The following is an 18,337-nucleotide window of genomic DNA, read 5'->3' as shown; positions in this document are numbered from 1 at the left end:
ACAAAGAATATTGAAAATACACCCCCAGTTCCCCAGCTCTTGGGATACACTGGTAGAAGTGTGGATTTGAAGACAGCAGAAACCCTTAGATCTACAGAACTGTAAGTTCATTTACTTCTTTGATTTAAGTTACAATAAAGCAAGCTTATTTAAGGAACTGCAGTGTAGAATCCAGTCTGGTGATATTACTAAGCTGCTAGGTCAATGAGTTTAGCTGTCTGGAATCCACTGGATAGCCAGCACACTACTGCCGCCTAATTAAATTGGTTTAATTGGCGATAAATGATGCAGTAATTGACCATGGCTTTAAAACCAATTAAAAACTAATTTAAGAAAAAAATGTAGGCACCTACAGAAAAGACCACCAATGTCCCATCCATATAGGTCCTACCAGTGCCTACGGTTAAAGTGGGCATGGCTTGCGCTGGAAGTGACTATAGGCACCGGTAGGAGCCCCTGTGGATGCAATTATCATGTACAGTAGGTGCCGGAAATGTAGTCCACGATTCCGCAACTAGCATCAATTTATGAGTGACATGTGAGTGTCACCGGTTTTGGCGGTGCCAAAAATATACCAGTGCCGATGGCAGAATCCAGCCCTAAATGTTACTGCACCTGAAAAGCCATGAAGGAAGAGACGGATGTAAAGAGGGAGATAGAAGAACTTTGGAGTAGACAAAAGAAGTAGTGAGAAGGGATAAGTGAAGAACATGTAAGGGGGAAATGCAGAGGAACCTGGAAAGAATAAAAGGGAAGCATGAGGAGAGAAAAAACAGAAGGGAACATAAGAGTTAGTAGGGAGTGGGGATAAGGTAGAAAATATAATATACGATGAGCCATGGCTTATTAAAAACTTTAATGGACTGCCTTTCTTCCACTGCATAAAAATGCAATGTACAATATTATTTAAAAATATCGCCAAGATGGCCGCACACTGGAAGTGCTTCGGAACGCTCCTCAGAGTTCGACCAATATAGGAAAGAAAGTTTCGGGGAGTGAGATCACTACCTACCAGGAATGCCGAAGAGATGAGGCCAGAGTGCCGCTGCTGCCTCTCGGCACACCGGAGGAATTTCGGTCGGCACTATAGATGAACTGCTGAGGAGGATGCAAAGTGCCCCATTGGCGTCAGTAGTTAGCCCGCTGGAAACGCTGGGAGAAGGCGGGACCGCGGCGACTCTCCTTGGGACGGATACCACTCTTAGCCCCGATGCAAGAGCACCACCCTCGCAGCCTCGGACCACAAGCTCTTCCCGGAGTGGGGAGACCCCGCGGATTGGATTGTCTCCTCCTCTGGAGGCAAGTATAACATCAGAGAGCCTGGGAGATGGGGAATTTCAGCAGGAAAGCCCTATTATGGAGACTAAGGCAATACCAACGCTGAGTGAAGGACATACCTAGAGGGGAAAATGCCAAGCAGATTCAATTGACGGTGAGCATTTTTTCACTAAGCAAGGGAAAATTCCTATAACTAAACCTGCTGAAGTGACCCTGGAATCATTATGGGATCTTGTGGCTAACTTTGGTAAAGCCATAAGTCCCCATTTTCAATATATAGAAGGGAAACTAATTGAACAAACAAGAGAAATAAAAGAACTTAAAAATGATATGCTTTCTTCTAAAGTAACTAGTGGAAAAATGGAATAGGACTTGGTATCTTTTAAAAACATTCAAGGGTAATACAAATCTTAGGAGAAAAATTGAGTTTTTAGAAAATAACGCTTGTGGTAACAACCTAAAATTGATTAAGTTCCCAAGGGTCGCTAAGGTGTCCCCTAGAGAAATGATTAAATGATATCTACAGGAAATACTGGGAGTTTCGGAGGAATGTCTACCTCCACTCTCTCAGGTTTACTATTTGCCTACAAAAAATCAAGTTCAACGTCAAGTGATTAACAACCAGGAGGTATTAGATGTTTCAACTTTACTTGAGACATCAGATAAAGAAATGGCAATTCCAGCGACACTAATCTTAACGGTGGCTCTTCAGCCAGATAAAGCATGGATTTTGAGACTATTCTTCAAAAATAGACAAAAAGAATTTCATGGACTTAAAATTCAGATATCTCTCATGTGAGACGCAGAAGCGCCGACGTGAATTTCTTCTTTTGAAGCCAGGTGTTTTAGCTTTAGGGGCTACATTTTACTTAAGGCATCCTTGCAAGTGTATAGTGCATCACTGTGAAATTAAATATGTTTTCTTTGAACCTTCTCAGTTAATTAATTTCTTGGCATTATCTCGTTTGAAGGAAGAACATCATTAGCTCTTTAGTTTAATTTAGGCATTAGCTCTCAGCTCTACAGTTTTATATCCTTGACTATTTTCTCAATTTTCTCGCATTTTGTTAATCTTGGATCCTTTTGTAGGACTTGAGCAAAGTTAAACATATATATGTTCTTTTTCTTTTCCGATTGTTGCAATGTCAACTTTGATGGAATTTGTTCTTATGCATAACTTCTTTCTGTACAAGTTAATATGTTTGATATAAGTTTGAAAATAATAAATAAATTTTTTTAAAAAAAAGTCAAAAAGCCTAAGAATACAGTATGGGGCTCATAACTAAAAGAGAAAAATATCCAAAAACCAGCCTAAGTCGGCACTTGGACGATCATAAATGAAAGACGTCCAAGTGCCGATAATCAAACCGGGTTTCGGACGTATTTCTAAACGACCTAGGCCTTCATAGTGCCGCTGAACGACCATAGCTAAACGGGGTGTTTCATGAGGAGTGTCAAGGGCAGGATTTGGGCGGGACGTGGGCAGGTTTAGACTTAGTCGTACAGCATGTATAACCGAAAGTTTTACAACAGAGCCTAGATGGAACTTGGACGTTGTGACTTAGACCATTTAAAACATGGTCTAAGTCAGAAAAAACCACCTAAAGTCACCAGATAAGCACTGCAAACACATAATACAGACCCCCACACACTACCCCAGTGATCACCGACCCCCCCCCAACCCCATAAAAATCGAAATCACACCTGTAAAATTCAGCCTCCAGAACATCATCACCTGGAAAGCCTAGTCGTCCTGCACAGAGGCAGCTTAAGTCATCTTGGGGATGGATTAGGGACCCATAAAGAGGAGGCCCCATGCCCATAAGCCCCTGTAATCAATGAATTGATACTGAAACATGTGCACTCTCCTATACACCCCCAAAACCCTTTTGTACTGGCATATAAGTGGCTCCTGCAGTCATAAGAGCTATTAGGATGGTAGATAAGTGGATCTAGGGGACTCACTGTGACCTATATGGGAGCTGTAGTGATATTAAGACATGGCACCCTTTTTGTGAAATTCCCAGCAGTGCCCTATAAGGTACCCCACTATTTAGGTGCCATGTCTGGGTGTTCAGCCCATCACTTTGCAGACCCCTCCCATGTCCAACAGGGCTTGTTCTAGGCATTTTTGACTTGGACAAAAAGTTGGACGAAAATGTGGTAGAGACAGATGATTTAGCGGCTTGGACGATCAGATCGGCAGGACGTATAGTTAGACGATTTTCGGGAAAAAAAAAAAAATTTGGACGTATTTTTCGAAAATATGTCCTAAGCTATTTTTTTTTTTACTTTGGACGACTTGTGGCTTGGACGAAAACAGACTTAGACATTCCTTTCGATTATGCCCCTTCACATATATATATGAGGAGGAATCAGTCTCAAGTACAAATCAATCCCAAAGACCTGCTCCTAATCCTTTGTATTCTATCTTTGCACATGCACACCTACTATTCAAAAGGAAGAAATTGTATTATGTTAAATTTTGTATGACTGCCTCCTGATTATAAATGCGTGTTTGACTCCAGTCTTATGGAGAGAAGACAAGGACATATTTTTCATATGCAGACATTGCCCCTGAGGAAGAGAATGAAACAGGGGACTCTGTAGGGCATTCAGGTGAGGCACCCCCCTAAAAGAGAGAGTTTGGACTCCTTGCGGACTCTAGAAAGCTAAGTTTTCCTTCATATTTGATTTAGTGGAGGAAACTGCTATTATCAAGAACTGTTTGATTTGAACATTTTTATTGACACACTGATGATTTGTTTGATTCTAAACTTGCACATGGCACTTTATTAATTTTTTTTTCATATATTAAAAAAGGGCACCTTTGCACTTAAAAGGTTCACTGGGTGACGGAAGGTGATGTTTGTGGATAAAACCTTGTAGGGCGCTTTCTGCGCTCATGCACTGAGGATATACCCAGGTGAACTCCTTATAAAAAAAATTTTAGGAAGTTCCCATGAATTGATTAGTCACCCTGTGTAAACCAGATCAGGATCAGGAATTGGTTGGTGGGTAGGAAGCAGAGGGTAGGAGTGAAGGGCCACTACTCGGACTGGAGGAAGGTCATGAGTGGTGTTCTGCAAGGGTCAGTGCTCGGACCGCTGCTATTCAATATATTTATAGATGATATAGAAACAGGGACAAAGTGCGAAATAATAAAATTTGCAAATGACACCAAACTATTTAGTGGTGCTTGGACTAAAGAGGACTGCGAGGAATTACAAAGGGACCTGAACAAGCTAGGGGAGTGGGCGACGAGATGGCAGATGAAGTTCAATGTAGAGAAATGTAAAGTATTGCATGTAGGAAGCAAAAACGATAGGAGGGATGTTATTGAGTGAGAGTACCGAAGAAAGGGACTTGGGAGTAATAGTGGATAAGACAATGAAGCCGTCGGAACAGTGCGCAGCGGCCGCTAAGAGAGCGAATAGAATGCTAGGTATAATCAAGAAAGGTATTACAACCAGAACGAAAGAAGTTATCCTGCCGTGTATTGGGCGATGGTGCGACCGCATGTGGAGTACTGCGTCCAATATTGGTCGCCATACCTTAAGAAGGATATGGCGATACTCGAGAGGGTTCAGAGGAGAGCGACACATTTGATAAAAGGGATGGAAAACCTTTCACACAGTGAGAGACTGGAGAAATTGGGGCTCTTTTCCCTGGAGAAGAGGAGAATTAGAGGGAATCTGATAGAGACATACAAGATCATGAAGGGCATAAAGAAAGTAATGAGGGACAGATTCTTTAAATTTTCAAAAACTACAAGAACGAGAGGGCATTCGGAAAAGTTGAAAGGGGACAGATTCAAAACCAATGCTAGGAAGTTTTTCTTCACCCAACGAGTGGTGGACACCTGGAATTCGCTTCCAGAGGGCGTGATAGGACAGAGTACGGTATTAGGGTTCAAGAAGAGATTGGACAATTTTCTGAAGGAGAAGGGGATAGAGGGGTACAATACTACACAGGTCCTGGACCTGTTGGGCCGCCGTGCGAGCGGACTGCTGGGCACGATGAACCTCTTGTCTGACCCAGCAGAAGCACTTCTTATGTTCTTAATTTAACTTAATACAATTTCCTCCTTTTGAATAGTAGGTGTGCATGTGCAAAAATAGAATACAAAGGACTAGGAGCAGGTCTTTGGGATTGATTTGGCAATATTATTTAAAAACATTAAAAAGAAATGCCATTTCTACCTCCTTTTAAAAATCCTAGATCTGCCCATATGTTTTGTATGAATTTCAGTAGAATCTTTTCCCCAATTATGGTCACATTGAAAAAAAAGGCAATTGTATGCCCTGTTCTTGCTTAAGAAGGATACAAAAAACACAACAACAAAATAAACCCAGAACTGCAATGCATAAAGCAAAGAAACTTGGCCACCTTAATTTGCACTACACTAATCACCAGAACAACAAGCCTCAGATATCCTGACATAAAAGCCCTCTAACACAATAGCCCTTGACATTTCTTCTCTCTCCATGTCTGCCATCCATCTTCTCTCTGCATCCCTATCTGTTCTGACCAGAATAACATAACATCAAATTTTATTTTTAACCCAAAATACCATAAAGTTCAGTGCGGCTTACAATTTACAAAAAAGAACCTGAACAACAATAGTGAATTACTACATAGCATCATTCAGGAAGATATTTTACATATGAGTTTTTAATACTTTTCTAAAATGAGAGTAAGAACTTGCAGAGAGCAGCAAAGGCCATTTCACAGTTTGCAGCTTGAAAAGATAATAACCAATGAAGATAATGTTTATATAAAGGCAACCTCTTATGGTGGGAAAAACAAACAGATGGTCTACACAGAGATCATCTTGAGCTAACAAACAAACTGATCAATAAGATATCCTGGTGCTAAACCATATATCACCTTATAGCAAAAACAACCAAATTTAAAAAGACTACCCTGGCATCTCTCCTCTGGGTCCCTGCTCAGCATATGCCGCCTTAGTGTTCCTAGCTACCCCTTTTCCAGCATTTCCCTGTCTCTGTTATTACTCCATGCCAAGCATCTGTCTGTGCCCTGCATCTCTCCTCTTTTCCCTTCCTCCCATACCCCTAGCCCTACATTTCTCCCTCTCTGTCCTTTGCACCCCCATCCCCCCCATAGACTGGCATAGGGTTACCATATTTGTGAAGAAAAAAAAAAAAAAAAGAACACATAACCCCACTCATACTCCACTCACAGCCCCGCCAACACTCCACCCATTTCCTTGGTCCCGCTTCCCATCCTCTGTATCTTTTTGTGCTTCTCCCTCTCTCTTTTCCTCCTCCCCATGAGTTTTTCTCTCTCTCTCTCTCTCCCTTCCTCCTCCCCGTGGGTGCTTTTCTCTCTCCTACCAACCCCCCTCTCCTGTGGGTGCTTCTTTCTTTCTCTCTCTCTCCTTCCAACCCCCCTTCCCCCGCCCCCCGTGGGTGCCTCTCTTTCTTTCCAACCTCCTACTCCATGCTCTTTTCTCCCTGTGGGTGCTTTTCTCTCTCCTACCAACCCCCCTCTCCTGTGGGTGCTTCTTTCTTTCTCTCTCTCTCTCCTTCCAACCCCCCTCCCCCCCCCCCCCCCGTGGGTGCCTCTCTCTCCTACTCCATGCTCTTTTCTCCAGCACTCTCTCCTTTCCATAAAGCTTCTCCAGCCCTTCTCTCTCCCTCCATGCTGTTTCTCCAGCCAATCCTCCCTTCATGCTGTTTCTTCTGCTCTCCCTCTCCAACACTGCTTCCTCTCATGACCTCTCTAACTCCCAAATCCCCTACCTACCTCCTCCTTGGCACAAAACATCTAGGCACCCGGACAGTCCTCAAAAAAGAGGACATGTCCAGGTTTTCCTGGATGTCTGGTAGTCTAGCATAACCCACTTTCTATCTGTGGGTTCAGCATCTCTCCTCCCCTGTTCCACCCCTCGTGCCGAAGACCCCATATACCCAGAGGATGATACTCTAAACTAGGGCTGTTCAACCTCGGCCCTTGCCAGGCCAGATTTTCAGGATTTTCAAAATGAATAAACATGAGATCTATTTGCATACAACGGAAGCAGTGCGTGCAAACAGATCGCACACAAATTCATTGGTGAAATCCTGAAAACTTGACAGGATTGTTGCCCTCAAGGACCGACATTGGACAACTCTGCTATAAACAAATATTCACTTTGTAATAATAGTGGAAATGTTGCTTAATTATGGAAGCTTGGGAATATATTACCTATCGATAATTTTGGACTTTGACCTTAGCATGAAAGGTCAAATAAAGGTGGTGGTGAATGTGTATTCGTTATGCTAAAGTTACATTAAGAACCGCTTTCTCTTTGACCATTTAAAATTGCTTACCCAAGCTCACTCCTACTGCAGTCTAGAGGGCAGGAAAGACACTAGATTCAAGGTGGGGAGAAGGAGAGAGATGTTGTCTGGACCCAGGAGGAGCACCCTTCTTGCCCCTGTCCAAGACTGGCCCTAAGCAAATATCTCAGCTCACAGCAGCAGCATGGGCAAAACAGTCAGGGGCCAGGGCTATGACCTGGTGCACAGCTTCAAAATAACTCACTTAAAATAAATGAGGTTAAAAGGCTGAATCATTTATTGTTTCCTCCAACGCAGATACAGACTTTTGTTTTTCCTTACAGAATGTAACGTAATTACAGCCCGGAATAGAATTGGGTGAGGGGGAGGTAACTGCTGCCAGACTCCAAGTGGAACTACATTCAAGGGAATGCGAAGGACAGTCTTACACTATACAGCCCACACAGGCAAACCCCCTGAGCTGCTTTTGAGATAAGTGGCTAATTTTTATTTCTCTTGGTTACTGAGCACAGTTGATTTAAAGTGAAAGTCCATCATAATTAAGGAAGAAATGAAATAGTCATATGCAATGATTGGAGGGTAAGCTCCAGGATAGGGTTACTTCCCCCAGAGCTTCGTGTCTCTGAGCATGTGTGAAGTATAGCAGGTTGCATTGAGTATTTTTGAAATACAACAGTTTTGAGCTTGATATTATAAGAGTGAGAATACTTTTAGGATATCGATTACTTTTTCTCTCTCATTCTTTGAGTAAACTATATACCCTGGTTCTTGATTAAGCTGGCTGGTATTTTATCAAGCACAGGGCTCCCTATGCATACTTTGCAGGAAAATCTAACTAGTCCAAAGGACTAGGGAACAACTACTGCACATGGGTACCCACAAACTCTGCATCTCTTATTTGTGGAGCTGAGGCATCAGGAGGTAAAGGACAATTCAATTCTACATCTGTGCTCTTCTCTATGACCCAAATATGTCTCCGAGAGTGCCTACTTGGAAAGTATTGAGAACGTATGCAGCTATATCAAGCCATGCTGCTCACTGCAATTTCCACACCCAGGGATCTAAGTGCGCAAAGTTCATCATTAGGTGCCTAAACCACTTTGAAAATTGTGCTCTTTGTGAGAGGTTGATAGCACAGAAGGAACTTTTGATAGAATATTTAATAGCTTCAAACAGTTTGGAACAAAATGATATTGTACCTGTTTTTCTCTACAATAATACCCATTTTTATAGCATTACTGGACATTATTGGCGTAATTCTATATTTGGTGCTCAAAATTGTGTGTGGAAATTTGGGCATGTGCCCAATTTCTGGGTATACCTTAACTGAACAAACTAATTAGTACCGATTGCTTGGCATTAATTAAAATTTAGGTGCACATTTTTAGGCACCGGGATCTACGTGTAAAATCCAGAAATAGGGGGCACTGTCATGGTTCGGGGCGTTCCTAGAATTTATACACAATTTTATAGAATAAGGGAGATCTACGCATGATTTACATCAGGTTTTCTGTACTTGGTATAAATCCTTGCGCCCAACACTGGGTGCAGACCCCAGCACCAAATGCTATTCTATAAACAGCATCCAACTCTGAACACCATCTATAGCAGTGGTCTCAAACTCAAACCCTTTGCAGGGCCACATTTTGGGTTTGTAGGTACTTGGATTTTTGATTTTGTTAAAATATATTGTATATCACTGTTCTCTTTTTGGAACTCTTTTGGAATCTGCTCTAAACCTTTTGTTAAGAGACCAATACATGCATCTATTGTATTATATCTCAACATCTGTGCCTTTTTCCAAAACCATTCATTCATTAAATTTATAGCATTTATATCCTGTGGATCTAATTGATATATTCGCCAAAGCTTATAAGCCATAAAAATGTTATTGTAACAGTTCTTTTCATTTGTGCATGTATGTGTATAAAGGCCTCTGGATACAGCTTATGACTAAAGTTGTTTACCTGATTCAAGCTAATTCTTAATAATTTGTATCTTTCTCCAATGGGCTCTTCCACAACAGGGGTTGGAGAAAGATGTCTGGGTGTTCTGAGACTCAGGAGCGAGTGTGGGAGGAGAAGAGAGATAGAACAGGAACATACAGTAAAAGCAGCTTAACAGAAAGCATGCTCACCATGGTGATTATGCGTCTGATAGCTGCAGCTGCCATATCTTCACCTTTGGGTTTCTCCACCAAGGTCATCCCTAGGTACTTAAGTTGAAAAACCATGCCTTCCTGCAAGGTCTCCTTTGTGTCTGTCCAGTTCTCAGGGAGCTCTGAAGCAACAAAGGAAAAAGATAAGTGCACAACAATGAGCTTCCAACACTTAGGTACCAAACTGCAGTCAAACATCTGTTACAGAACTGGATATCTGCCACATCATAGCACATGTAGGCCTGATATTCAAAGAGGTTTAGCTCCGCTCAGGTGACCAGCTGCTTATATTCAGCAGCACTTAACTGGGTAGTACCAGTGAATATTAGCTCTAAATCGGCCATTCCGGGGGCAGAGTCAGAACAGAGCCACGACTTAACTGGCTAAAACAGCAATATTCAGGGCCCGATGCTCAAAGGTCCTTGTTAAAATCCTGTGAGCCGTTATAGGGCTGGTAAATTTTCCGATTTCTAAACAAGTGATACTCAAAAAACTTTGCATGTAAATAAGGTCCAAGGAAATTCCAACTAACCAGTCACTGGAGAAAGCAACTGACATATGCGCACAATAGTTCATGGAGAAAGGCATAAATGTGTGCATGCATCAGGAAAAGCTATGTCATAGGTGTGCCTTATTGTAGCGCGTTATAGGCACACATCATAAGCGCTATGGGGGGATGCGGGAGGCAGAGGACTACCAGCAAACTATGCAAATTTTTATTTATTTATAACTTCCACCTCATGCAAATTGACAGTCCTTGACCTGCTGAACGCGCCCGAGACGCACCTTTAACATATGCTTATAGCAAGAAATATATGCTTTCTTTGGTGCCCCCACCCAACCCCATAAAAGTATGAATGTATTTTTTTCTAACTTCCACCTCTCATGCAATTGGCAGCCCCAGACCTCCTGGTATTTGCTTTTAACACTCACAGTTCAACGCTACCGGCATCTCCAGACCTGACAGTTATTTTGGAGTGTTAAAAGGTTGGCGTTTCATTTCCTGCATCACCTGACAATTACTGGGCATCGCTCGGAGTTCTCATTTTAAAATTAATAAGCTTGTACTAAATTTAGACTGCATCTTCTCTCTCTCTCTCTCTCGCTGCACCATACACCTGGAACAAACTGCCCGAGTTGGTGCGTCAAACTCTGTTCCTGGAACTATTCAAATCCAGAGTAAAAGCCTACCTCCTCAAAAATGCATTTAACTCAAACCCCTCACCCTAAGCCCCTACTTGTCCTGTTAATATATATTGTAAGTGTTACTGAACAGGGACCGCTTCTTAAATATGTTGTACACCACTGCATATGCCTATCAGCGCTATAGAAATGTTAAATAGCAGTAGTAGTAGTAGTAGTACATTTCCATGCTATTCTCAGAGGCTGCTACAGGGCACGCAAAAGACCACATAGAGCCAGTGTTGCTGGAAAATAAAATGCTCATATGCTAAACCAGTTAGAACTGGTTTAGTGATGAGCATTAAAAGCGGTAACATTAACACGGTAAGTTAGTCCACTAAGTACGTGGATAAAGTTAGGACAGAAAAAAAAAAGGTTCTCCTAACTATTTTCTGAGTTAACTGGGGCACTGTCTGAATATTGGCTGGCGCTCAGTTAACTTCCAGGTACTGCAGATACCAGGATATTCAATGCTAGAAGCCAGATATACTCTGGCATTGAATATACAAGGTTAATTCAGCCTGCGGTGCAGAGCAGCTTATAAGTTGCTTATCACTGCAGGCTGAATATCGGGTCCCATGTTGCACACTCATGCTATATGGTCATCTCTACCAGTGGCGAAGTGAAGGTAAGAGGCGCTCAGGGTGGTGGCGCTCTTCCCCTGCCCCCCACCTGTTCCTGCCTGCCGTGCACACACCCCTTCCTCCGTACCTCTAGTTCAAGCTGTTGCTCGCAGCAATCAACAACTGCTCCTTGAGACCCAATCGGCTCTCCCTCTGACATCACTTCCTATATGTGGCACCTAGAAGTGACATCAGCAGGAGAGCCGATGGGGTTACAAAGAGCATGCTGTTGACCTCCACAAACAACTTCAACTAGAGGGGAAGGGAAGGGGGCGCACAAGTGGATGGGAGGAATGGGAAGAGGCAGGGGTGCTCTGCTTCAGATATGAGGCTTTTTTCCACTACTATCTTATTTGCTATAAAAATAGATGTAGAAAGCCGATTCTACATATAAGGATTTGGTATCACTTTATTTTGATAGTGGTTTAGAGGGAATTTTTTGGGTTTCCTAATATTTATACCACTGTTTTGTGAGATTACATATAATGAATGGGAAGGTACAGAGAAGGAAGATGGATGGTGAGCATGGAGAAAATGTCAAAAGGGCAGGAGACCCTGCGACTTAACAGAAAAACCAAACAAAAACTAGAGCCTGGGAACCAACATGATTTGAACAATAAAATGACCAGAAAACTAAAAGTTAAAAAAAAAATTTTATTTCCAATATGTCAGATTTGAAATGTGTGTCCTCTCAGAGCTGGTGTTAGACAGCAAGCATGAGCTAGGATCTAACAGAGAGAGGAAGAGACTTTTTTTGTTTACACCACACCACTGGTGAAGGGTTGGAGAGGGCAAAAGTGGGGTGGGTAAAGAGGCTACAAAATAAACCCGCCAGGATATTTGTAAAAAACACTCAATTGGGCTGGAAAATCAAATCAAAAATATTTTTTCCCTGAATCAGTCAGCGCTACTCCATCCTACCAAAGGAAGGCTCCCGCCCCCCATACCTTTTGTGTTGGATGCAGGAGGAAAACATGATCCCCATACCTTCATGGCCTGCCGATCCAAACCTTCCCTCCTCAGTGATGCACGGGGAGGGTCCTAAGGCCCAGTTGCTTTTTTTTTGGGATTGCAAAAAGCTATCACTTTTTTTTGTGCATCAGGAAGTTATGTTAAAGCATCAATCGTTCTACTAGTTTACATGGCATTTCAATATTAATGAGCTTATTTGCATGGTCGGATCAGGGAATGAGTGACCGTGCATAAAACCACGTGGTGAGCAGTTTTCTGCATCAGGTCGGCAAACACAATTGTCGCTAAAGCTGTTAAAACAGGTTTAGCGATGATTGTTGGCTTTAGTGCATCTGGGCCTATGTTTCTAGCTGTGCCCTGAGCGCTTATACTTTCTAGTTCCTACTCTCTTGGTTCTACTCCGCCCATGTCAATTTCCCTCTTGGGTGGGACTATAGACCTTAGGTGGTTCTGAAACTGAGGGAGTACCGTATTTCCCCATGTATAGGCCGTGGCCTATACATTGATTTTGCAAACTGGCCTAGTGGGCGCGGCTTGCTTAAATGGGGCAGCCTATACATGAAGCAATTCATCATCCCTCCCCCCCATTAAAATATCTCCCTTGCCAGTAAATACCTCTTGGACAGCCATGCCTGCCTCCTCCAAACACGCTGTGCAGGGCAGGAGCAATGTTTGCGATCTCAAGCCTTGCCCCGTGCCCATCCTGATTGGCTGCCATCGTGAGAACTAACGGCAGCCCGGCAGCCAATCAGGAAGGACGCAGGGCGAGGCTTGAGATCACAAACATCGCTCCTGCCCTACACAGCGTGTTTGGAGGAGGCAGCTAGTGTGTTTGAAGGAGGCAGGCATATCCATCCAGGAGGTATTTAAGGGGGGGAGATGATGTAGAGGCCGCCGCATTGTATAGGCAGATTTAGGTTTTAAAACTCTTAGATAAGCTTTGGCTAGTAACATGGAGCGGCTTATCTAAGAGTTTTAAAACCTACATCGGCATTTCCTGCAACCTATAAAAAGGGAAGGCCTATACATGAGGAAATACGGTATCCTTAAGGAGACTCAACAGCAACCTTTAGACTCCCTCACACTAGTAAATAAATGTGATTCACTGGATGTAAACAGGCCCAGATTTAGGCACAGACAACATAACTATTGTGGATGCTGTCAAGGGAAGTGGTTTTAAAACCTGTCCCAAGAGACCACTACCCAGCAGGATTTTCAGGATATTCTTAATAAATACAAATGATAGAGATTTGCATGCCTATGAACTCCAAAATAGGCAAATCCCTCTTATGTACAGTGTATATTAATTAGGAATATCTTGAAAACCTGACTGGCTGGTGGTCACCAGGACAACTTTGAAAACCACTGGTCTAGGACACCCAATGTTGAAAGCAACAAAATACACAGCCACAAACAAGCTGTTTTCCTACCTATTTTAGAGCCATTTATAGGTGCCATTTCAAAAAGGCACCCAGTATCTCCACCTCTGTTTTCTGTTTCCAGGGTGAGGATTTTTGTCCTCACCTTTAACTCCTGCCTACTGGGTGTCAAAATCTAAGTCTTAGAGGGGTTTATGACCAGAGTTAAACAATCAATATTTAATAAGCAAGGCCCTTGCCTGACCTATTTATCAGTTGGAAAATATAAGAATTTGTGCCTGGTTTGGAGAGCTCTTTTTCCATCTATCTCTGACAGATGTTTTATTTAACATAGACACTTCTCTCTGAATCACTAACTATTCTCTGTACTCTTTTAAATCTCTAATCTAATAAAGCTATATGGTATACACTTTGAAGAGATTATTGGTCTGATATTAACATACACTTCATTATATGTTTTTGTATATATATATTAATTCTTCATTTTTTCATTTGTATGGACCTTGGGATATCAACTGGATCATGAGTAATGCCCAGCAATCTCTTGTCTTCATCAGTCTACTTTATTGTTTATTTACTCAAAACTCTAAAATTCATTTAGTTTCATACTTATTCTTAATTTCATAACTCCATAAATATTTCTTCATTATATTTCATTTTAGTTCACTTCCTTACTTAATATCTTTTTCTTCTAATTTAATCTTATTACTTAGCTACTTAGCTTCGAGGTTAGCTCTCAAACGTTCAACAATGCCACCTCTCCCGACATGCATGTTTCAAACAAGGTTTTTCTTCAGGGTCGAGGGGAACAATCGAATATGTGCAGTTCAAATATGTTTGAAGAAAGACTGCACATATTCGATTGTTCCCCTCGACCCTGAAGAAAAACCTTGTTTGAAACATGCATGTCGGGAGAGGTGGCATTGATGAACGTTTGAGAGCTAACCTCGAAGCTAAGTAGCTAAGTAATAAGATTAAATTAGAAGAAAAAGATATTAAGCAAGGAAGTGAAGTGAACTAAAATTAAGAATAAGTATGAAACGAAATGAATTTTAGAGTTTTGAGTAAATAAACAATAAAGTGGACTAATGAAGACAAGAGATTGCTGGGCATTACTCATAATCCAGTTGATATCCGAAGGTCCATACAAATGAAAAGATGAAGAATTTAATATATATATACATAAACACATATAATGAAGTGTATGTTAATATCAGGCCAATAATCTCTTCAAAGTGTATATGGTGCCGCAATATAGCTTTATTAGATTAGAGATTTAAGAGTACAGAAAATGGTGATTCAGAGAGAAGTGACTAAAGACTACACTAACAATTGGTTAAGATTTATCAAGTTATTTAACACAGAAACATTTGAATGTAATAAGCTGTCTTCCAGGATATTTACGACAGCAATCTAGTTTGAGTAGTTTTAAGAAAATGTTGAAGAAACATCTCTTCTGTAAGATGAAATATGGGACTTGATTTATAGTTTTTTGATGTGAGGCGCTGGTAGCCTCTTTGTAATTTTAAGAGGCTTTACATTATTATTATTATGTTATATTGACGTTTGATTTGTTGTATTGTATGTGATTCTGTTTGTGTATGTACTTTACTGTGACCCACCTTGGGAAAGGCAGGGTATAAATATAGAAACATAGAAACATAGAATATGACGGCAGAAAAGGGCTGTAGCCCATCAAGTCTGCCCACCTTAATGACCCACCCCCAGACTTCACCCGGCTAGAGATCCCACATACATATCCCATTTCTTTTTGAAATCGAGCACGTTGCTGGCGTTAATCACCTGCAATGGAAGTTCATTCCAATGATCGACCACCCTTTCGGTGAAGAAATACTTCCTGGCGTCGCCATGATTGCCCACCTTTGATTTTCAGCGGATGACCTCTTGTGGTTGAAGGTCCTTTAAGAAAGAATATATCGTCTTCCACCTCGATGCGGCCCGTGATATATTTAAAAGTCTCAATCATGTCCCCCCTCTCTCTACGTTCCTCGAGCGAGTATAGTTGCAGTCTATTCAGTCTTTCCTCATATGGGAGGTTCTTGAGTCCCGAGACCATCCTGGTGGTCATTCGCTGAACCGACTCGATTCTCCGCACATCTTTTTGATAATGTGATCTCCAGAATTGAACACAATATTCAAGATGAGGTCTCACCATGGATCTGTACAGGGGCATTATAACTTCGGGCCTCCGGCTGACGAAACCTCTACGGATGCATCCCACCATTTGTCTAGCCTTGGATGCAGCTTTCTCCACCTGCTTGGCAGTTTTCATGTCTTCACTAATGATTACTCCCAAATCACGTTCTGCCCCAGTCCTAGCTAAGGTCTCACCATTCAGAGTGTAAGTTCTGCATGGGTTTTTGCTGCCTAGGTAAATAAAGAAATACAAATCTGCTACAGCAGATTCCTTTGAGACATCTGCTTGCATTTTTAATGAATTAGGAAAAAAGTAGGGATTTTATTTAAGCAATACTGAATACTTTAAACTATAATAATAATAACCAGAGTGATGTATTACCTGATTTATGATGATTAGTTATCCACTCTAATGTTGCAAAGAGAATGTTATTGTAGGCAGAAAAGCTGTTATATGGGTCTCTAGCGAGACCTAGGCTAAGCACAAGAATACACTGTAATTAGTGCAGTGGGAAAACCTGAACTTGCAGAGTCCTTGAGAAAGTGAACCAGGATTTCAACAAGAGAAAACCAGCAACATGAGCAGATTTGAACAGAACAGGAGCTTAAGAGAATGGTCAGAAACAGTAAATGGACAGGGCAAATGGCAAAGAATAAGACTTAGAAAAGCCAGAAGCCAAGACAAAAACTAACCCCCTCTTTTGCAAAACTGCGATAGCAGTTTCTAGCACAGGGAGCCAGGCTGAATGGATTGCGCTGCTCCCGACGCTCATAGGAACTCAATGAGCATCGGGACAGCGCGGCTCCCCGCACTAGAAACTGCTATCACAGTTTCGTAAAAGGAGGCCCAAATAGGTGGTCCTGGGGAGGAGCCATGCACAGCAATATAAACATTAACAGTTCAGATCCAGAAAAGTGATCAGTATCAACAGTGAATTTTTCAAAACATGTTGATCCAGTCATTAACAAATGGCTTTCTTCCTCATCTGCAACATTACTTAATTCTCCAAACAGATGTACAGTGACAATGTAGCATGAAATGATTTTATAATTCTGATATGATCTTAAAATATGTAGCATGATATGAATGAAAACGTAATTCTGATTATTTTTATAATTCTGCTTGGAGTTAAAGTATATTAATTTGATGGATTTAAAAGTGAATTTCTGATGTGGTCTCTGAGCCAGCACAGCCATTTGTTCAGAAAAGTGTTAAATGTACCCATTCAATGGAGTACAAAAAGCAAGACCGACCTTCAGAAAAAGTGTTAAGTACAGCTATTCAGATAAGACAAAGACATGGTCAGGGTAGATACCAGAGCTAAACAGAACTCTACTACCCCATAATAGAAGGTGTATCTCACTCTGATGTATAATCTTGGATCTTTAATTGAGGACTCGAGATAGATTCAGCATATAGTTTTAGTTTCCTTTTAGTTTGATGTACAAAATATGAAAATCTTTGCTCAATCTACCTTTCTGTACAAGTGTGTTATGCTTGGAAATTATTTTAAAATTATAAATAAATAAATAAAAAGGTGTATCAGTGGAACAGGATGTAGGTCAGAAGCTCTTCACAACAAATTCATCTCTGGACTACTCCAGTCGGCAAGAACAACAAAAGTTCATCACACCATTTTAAGCCACTCAAAGAAGATTCAATCAGATGACCTCATCTGCCTAGAAACAGAGGGATCCTCAATGTTAAACCACTCAGACATGGATTCACACCACATCCAGCAAAGACAGTAACAATATTCTGTATTGGGACACCATTTTAAGCCATTGTAATTCAATCATGACACCACCTAGGAACAGAGAAAAAGGCTGGACTGCTATACATCATGGGTCCATAGAATTTAACCATGACATCATCCACCTAGAACAGGTCTCAACCTTATAAATATGAAGTAAAATTATTTCTAACAACACGCTCTCTCTCCCTCTAGAACAGGGGTCTCAAAGTCCCTCCTTGAGGGCCGTGATCCAATCGGGTGTTCAGGATTTCCCCAATGAATATGCATGAGATCTATGTGCATGCACTGCTTTCAATGCATATTCATTGGGGAAATCCTGAAAACCCGACTGGATTGCGGCCCTCAAGGAGGGACTTTGAGATCCCTGCTCTAGAACCAGCCTGGATCAAGCTGCAACAACTCTTCTTTTCCCTGGATCACAATGCTGTAACAACACTCTCGGGCCTACCATGAGGCCTCTTCTCCATTTTAACGACTAGTCACATCGTGAGTTACTTTTTGAATCTAGATAAATTGATCCTTC

The 18,337-nt window shown here is 41.6% G+C and overlaps 1 protein-coding gene across 3 annotated transcripts in view; it reads right to left on the bottom strand.

The window, feature by feature from the left end:
* Positions 1 to 18,337, bottom strand: part of LOC117356483 (low density lipoprotein receptor adapter protein 1-like) — an 83,931-nt gene that overhangs the window by 58,080 nt on the left and 7,514 nt on the right. For all 3 annotated transcript variants that reach the window (XM_033935730.1, XM_033935732.1, XM_033935731.1), the window contains one exon: positions 9,724 to 9,866. In XM_033935730.1, coding sequence (XP_033791621.1) covers positions 9,724 to 9,866 — 143 coding nt within the window. The remainder of the gene's footprint in view (positions 1 to 9,723; positions 9,867 to 18,337) is intronic.

The sequence above is a fragment of the Geotrypetes seraphini genome, chromosome 3 (assembly GCF_902459505.1).
Source record: "Geotrypetes seraphini chromosome 3, aGeoSer1.1, whole genome shotgun sequence".
Classification (NCBI taxonomy): Eukaryota; Metazoa; Chordata; class Amphibia; order Gymnophiona; family Dermophiidae; genus Geotrypetes; species Geotrypetes seraphini.
Note: the sequence above shows the minus strand (reverse complement) of the source record. Positions and strands in the feature narration are given on the sequence as shown.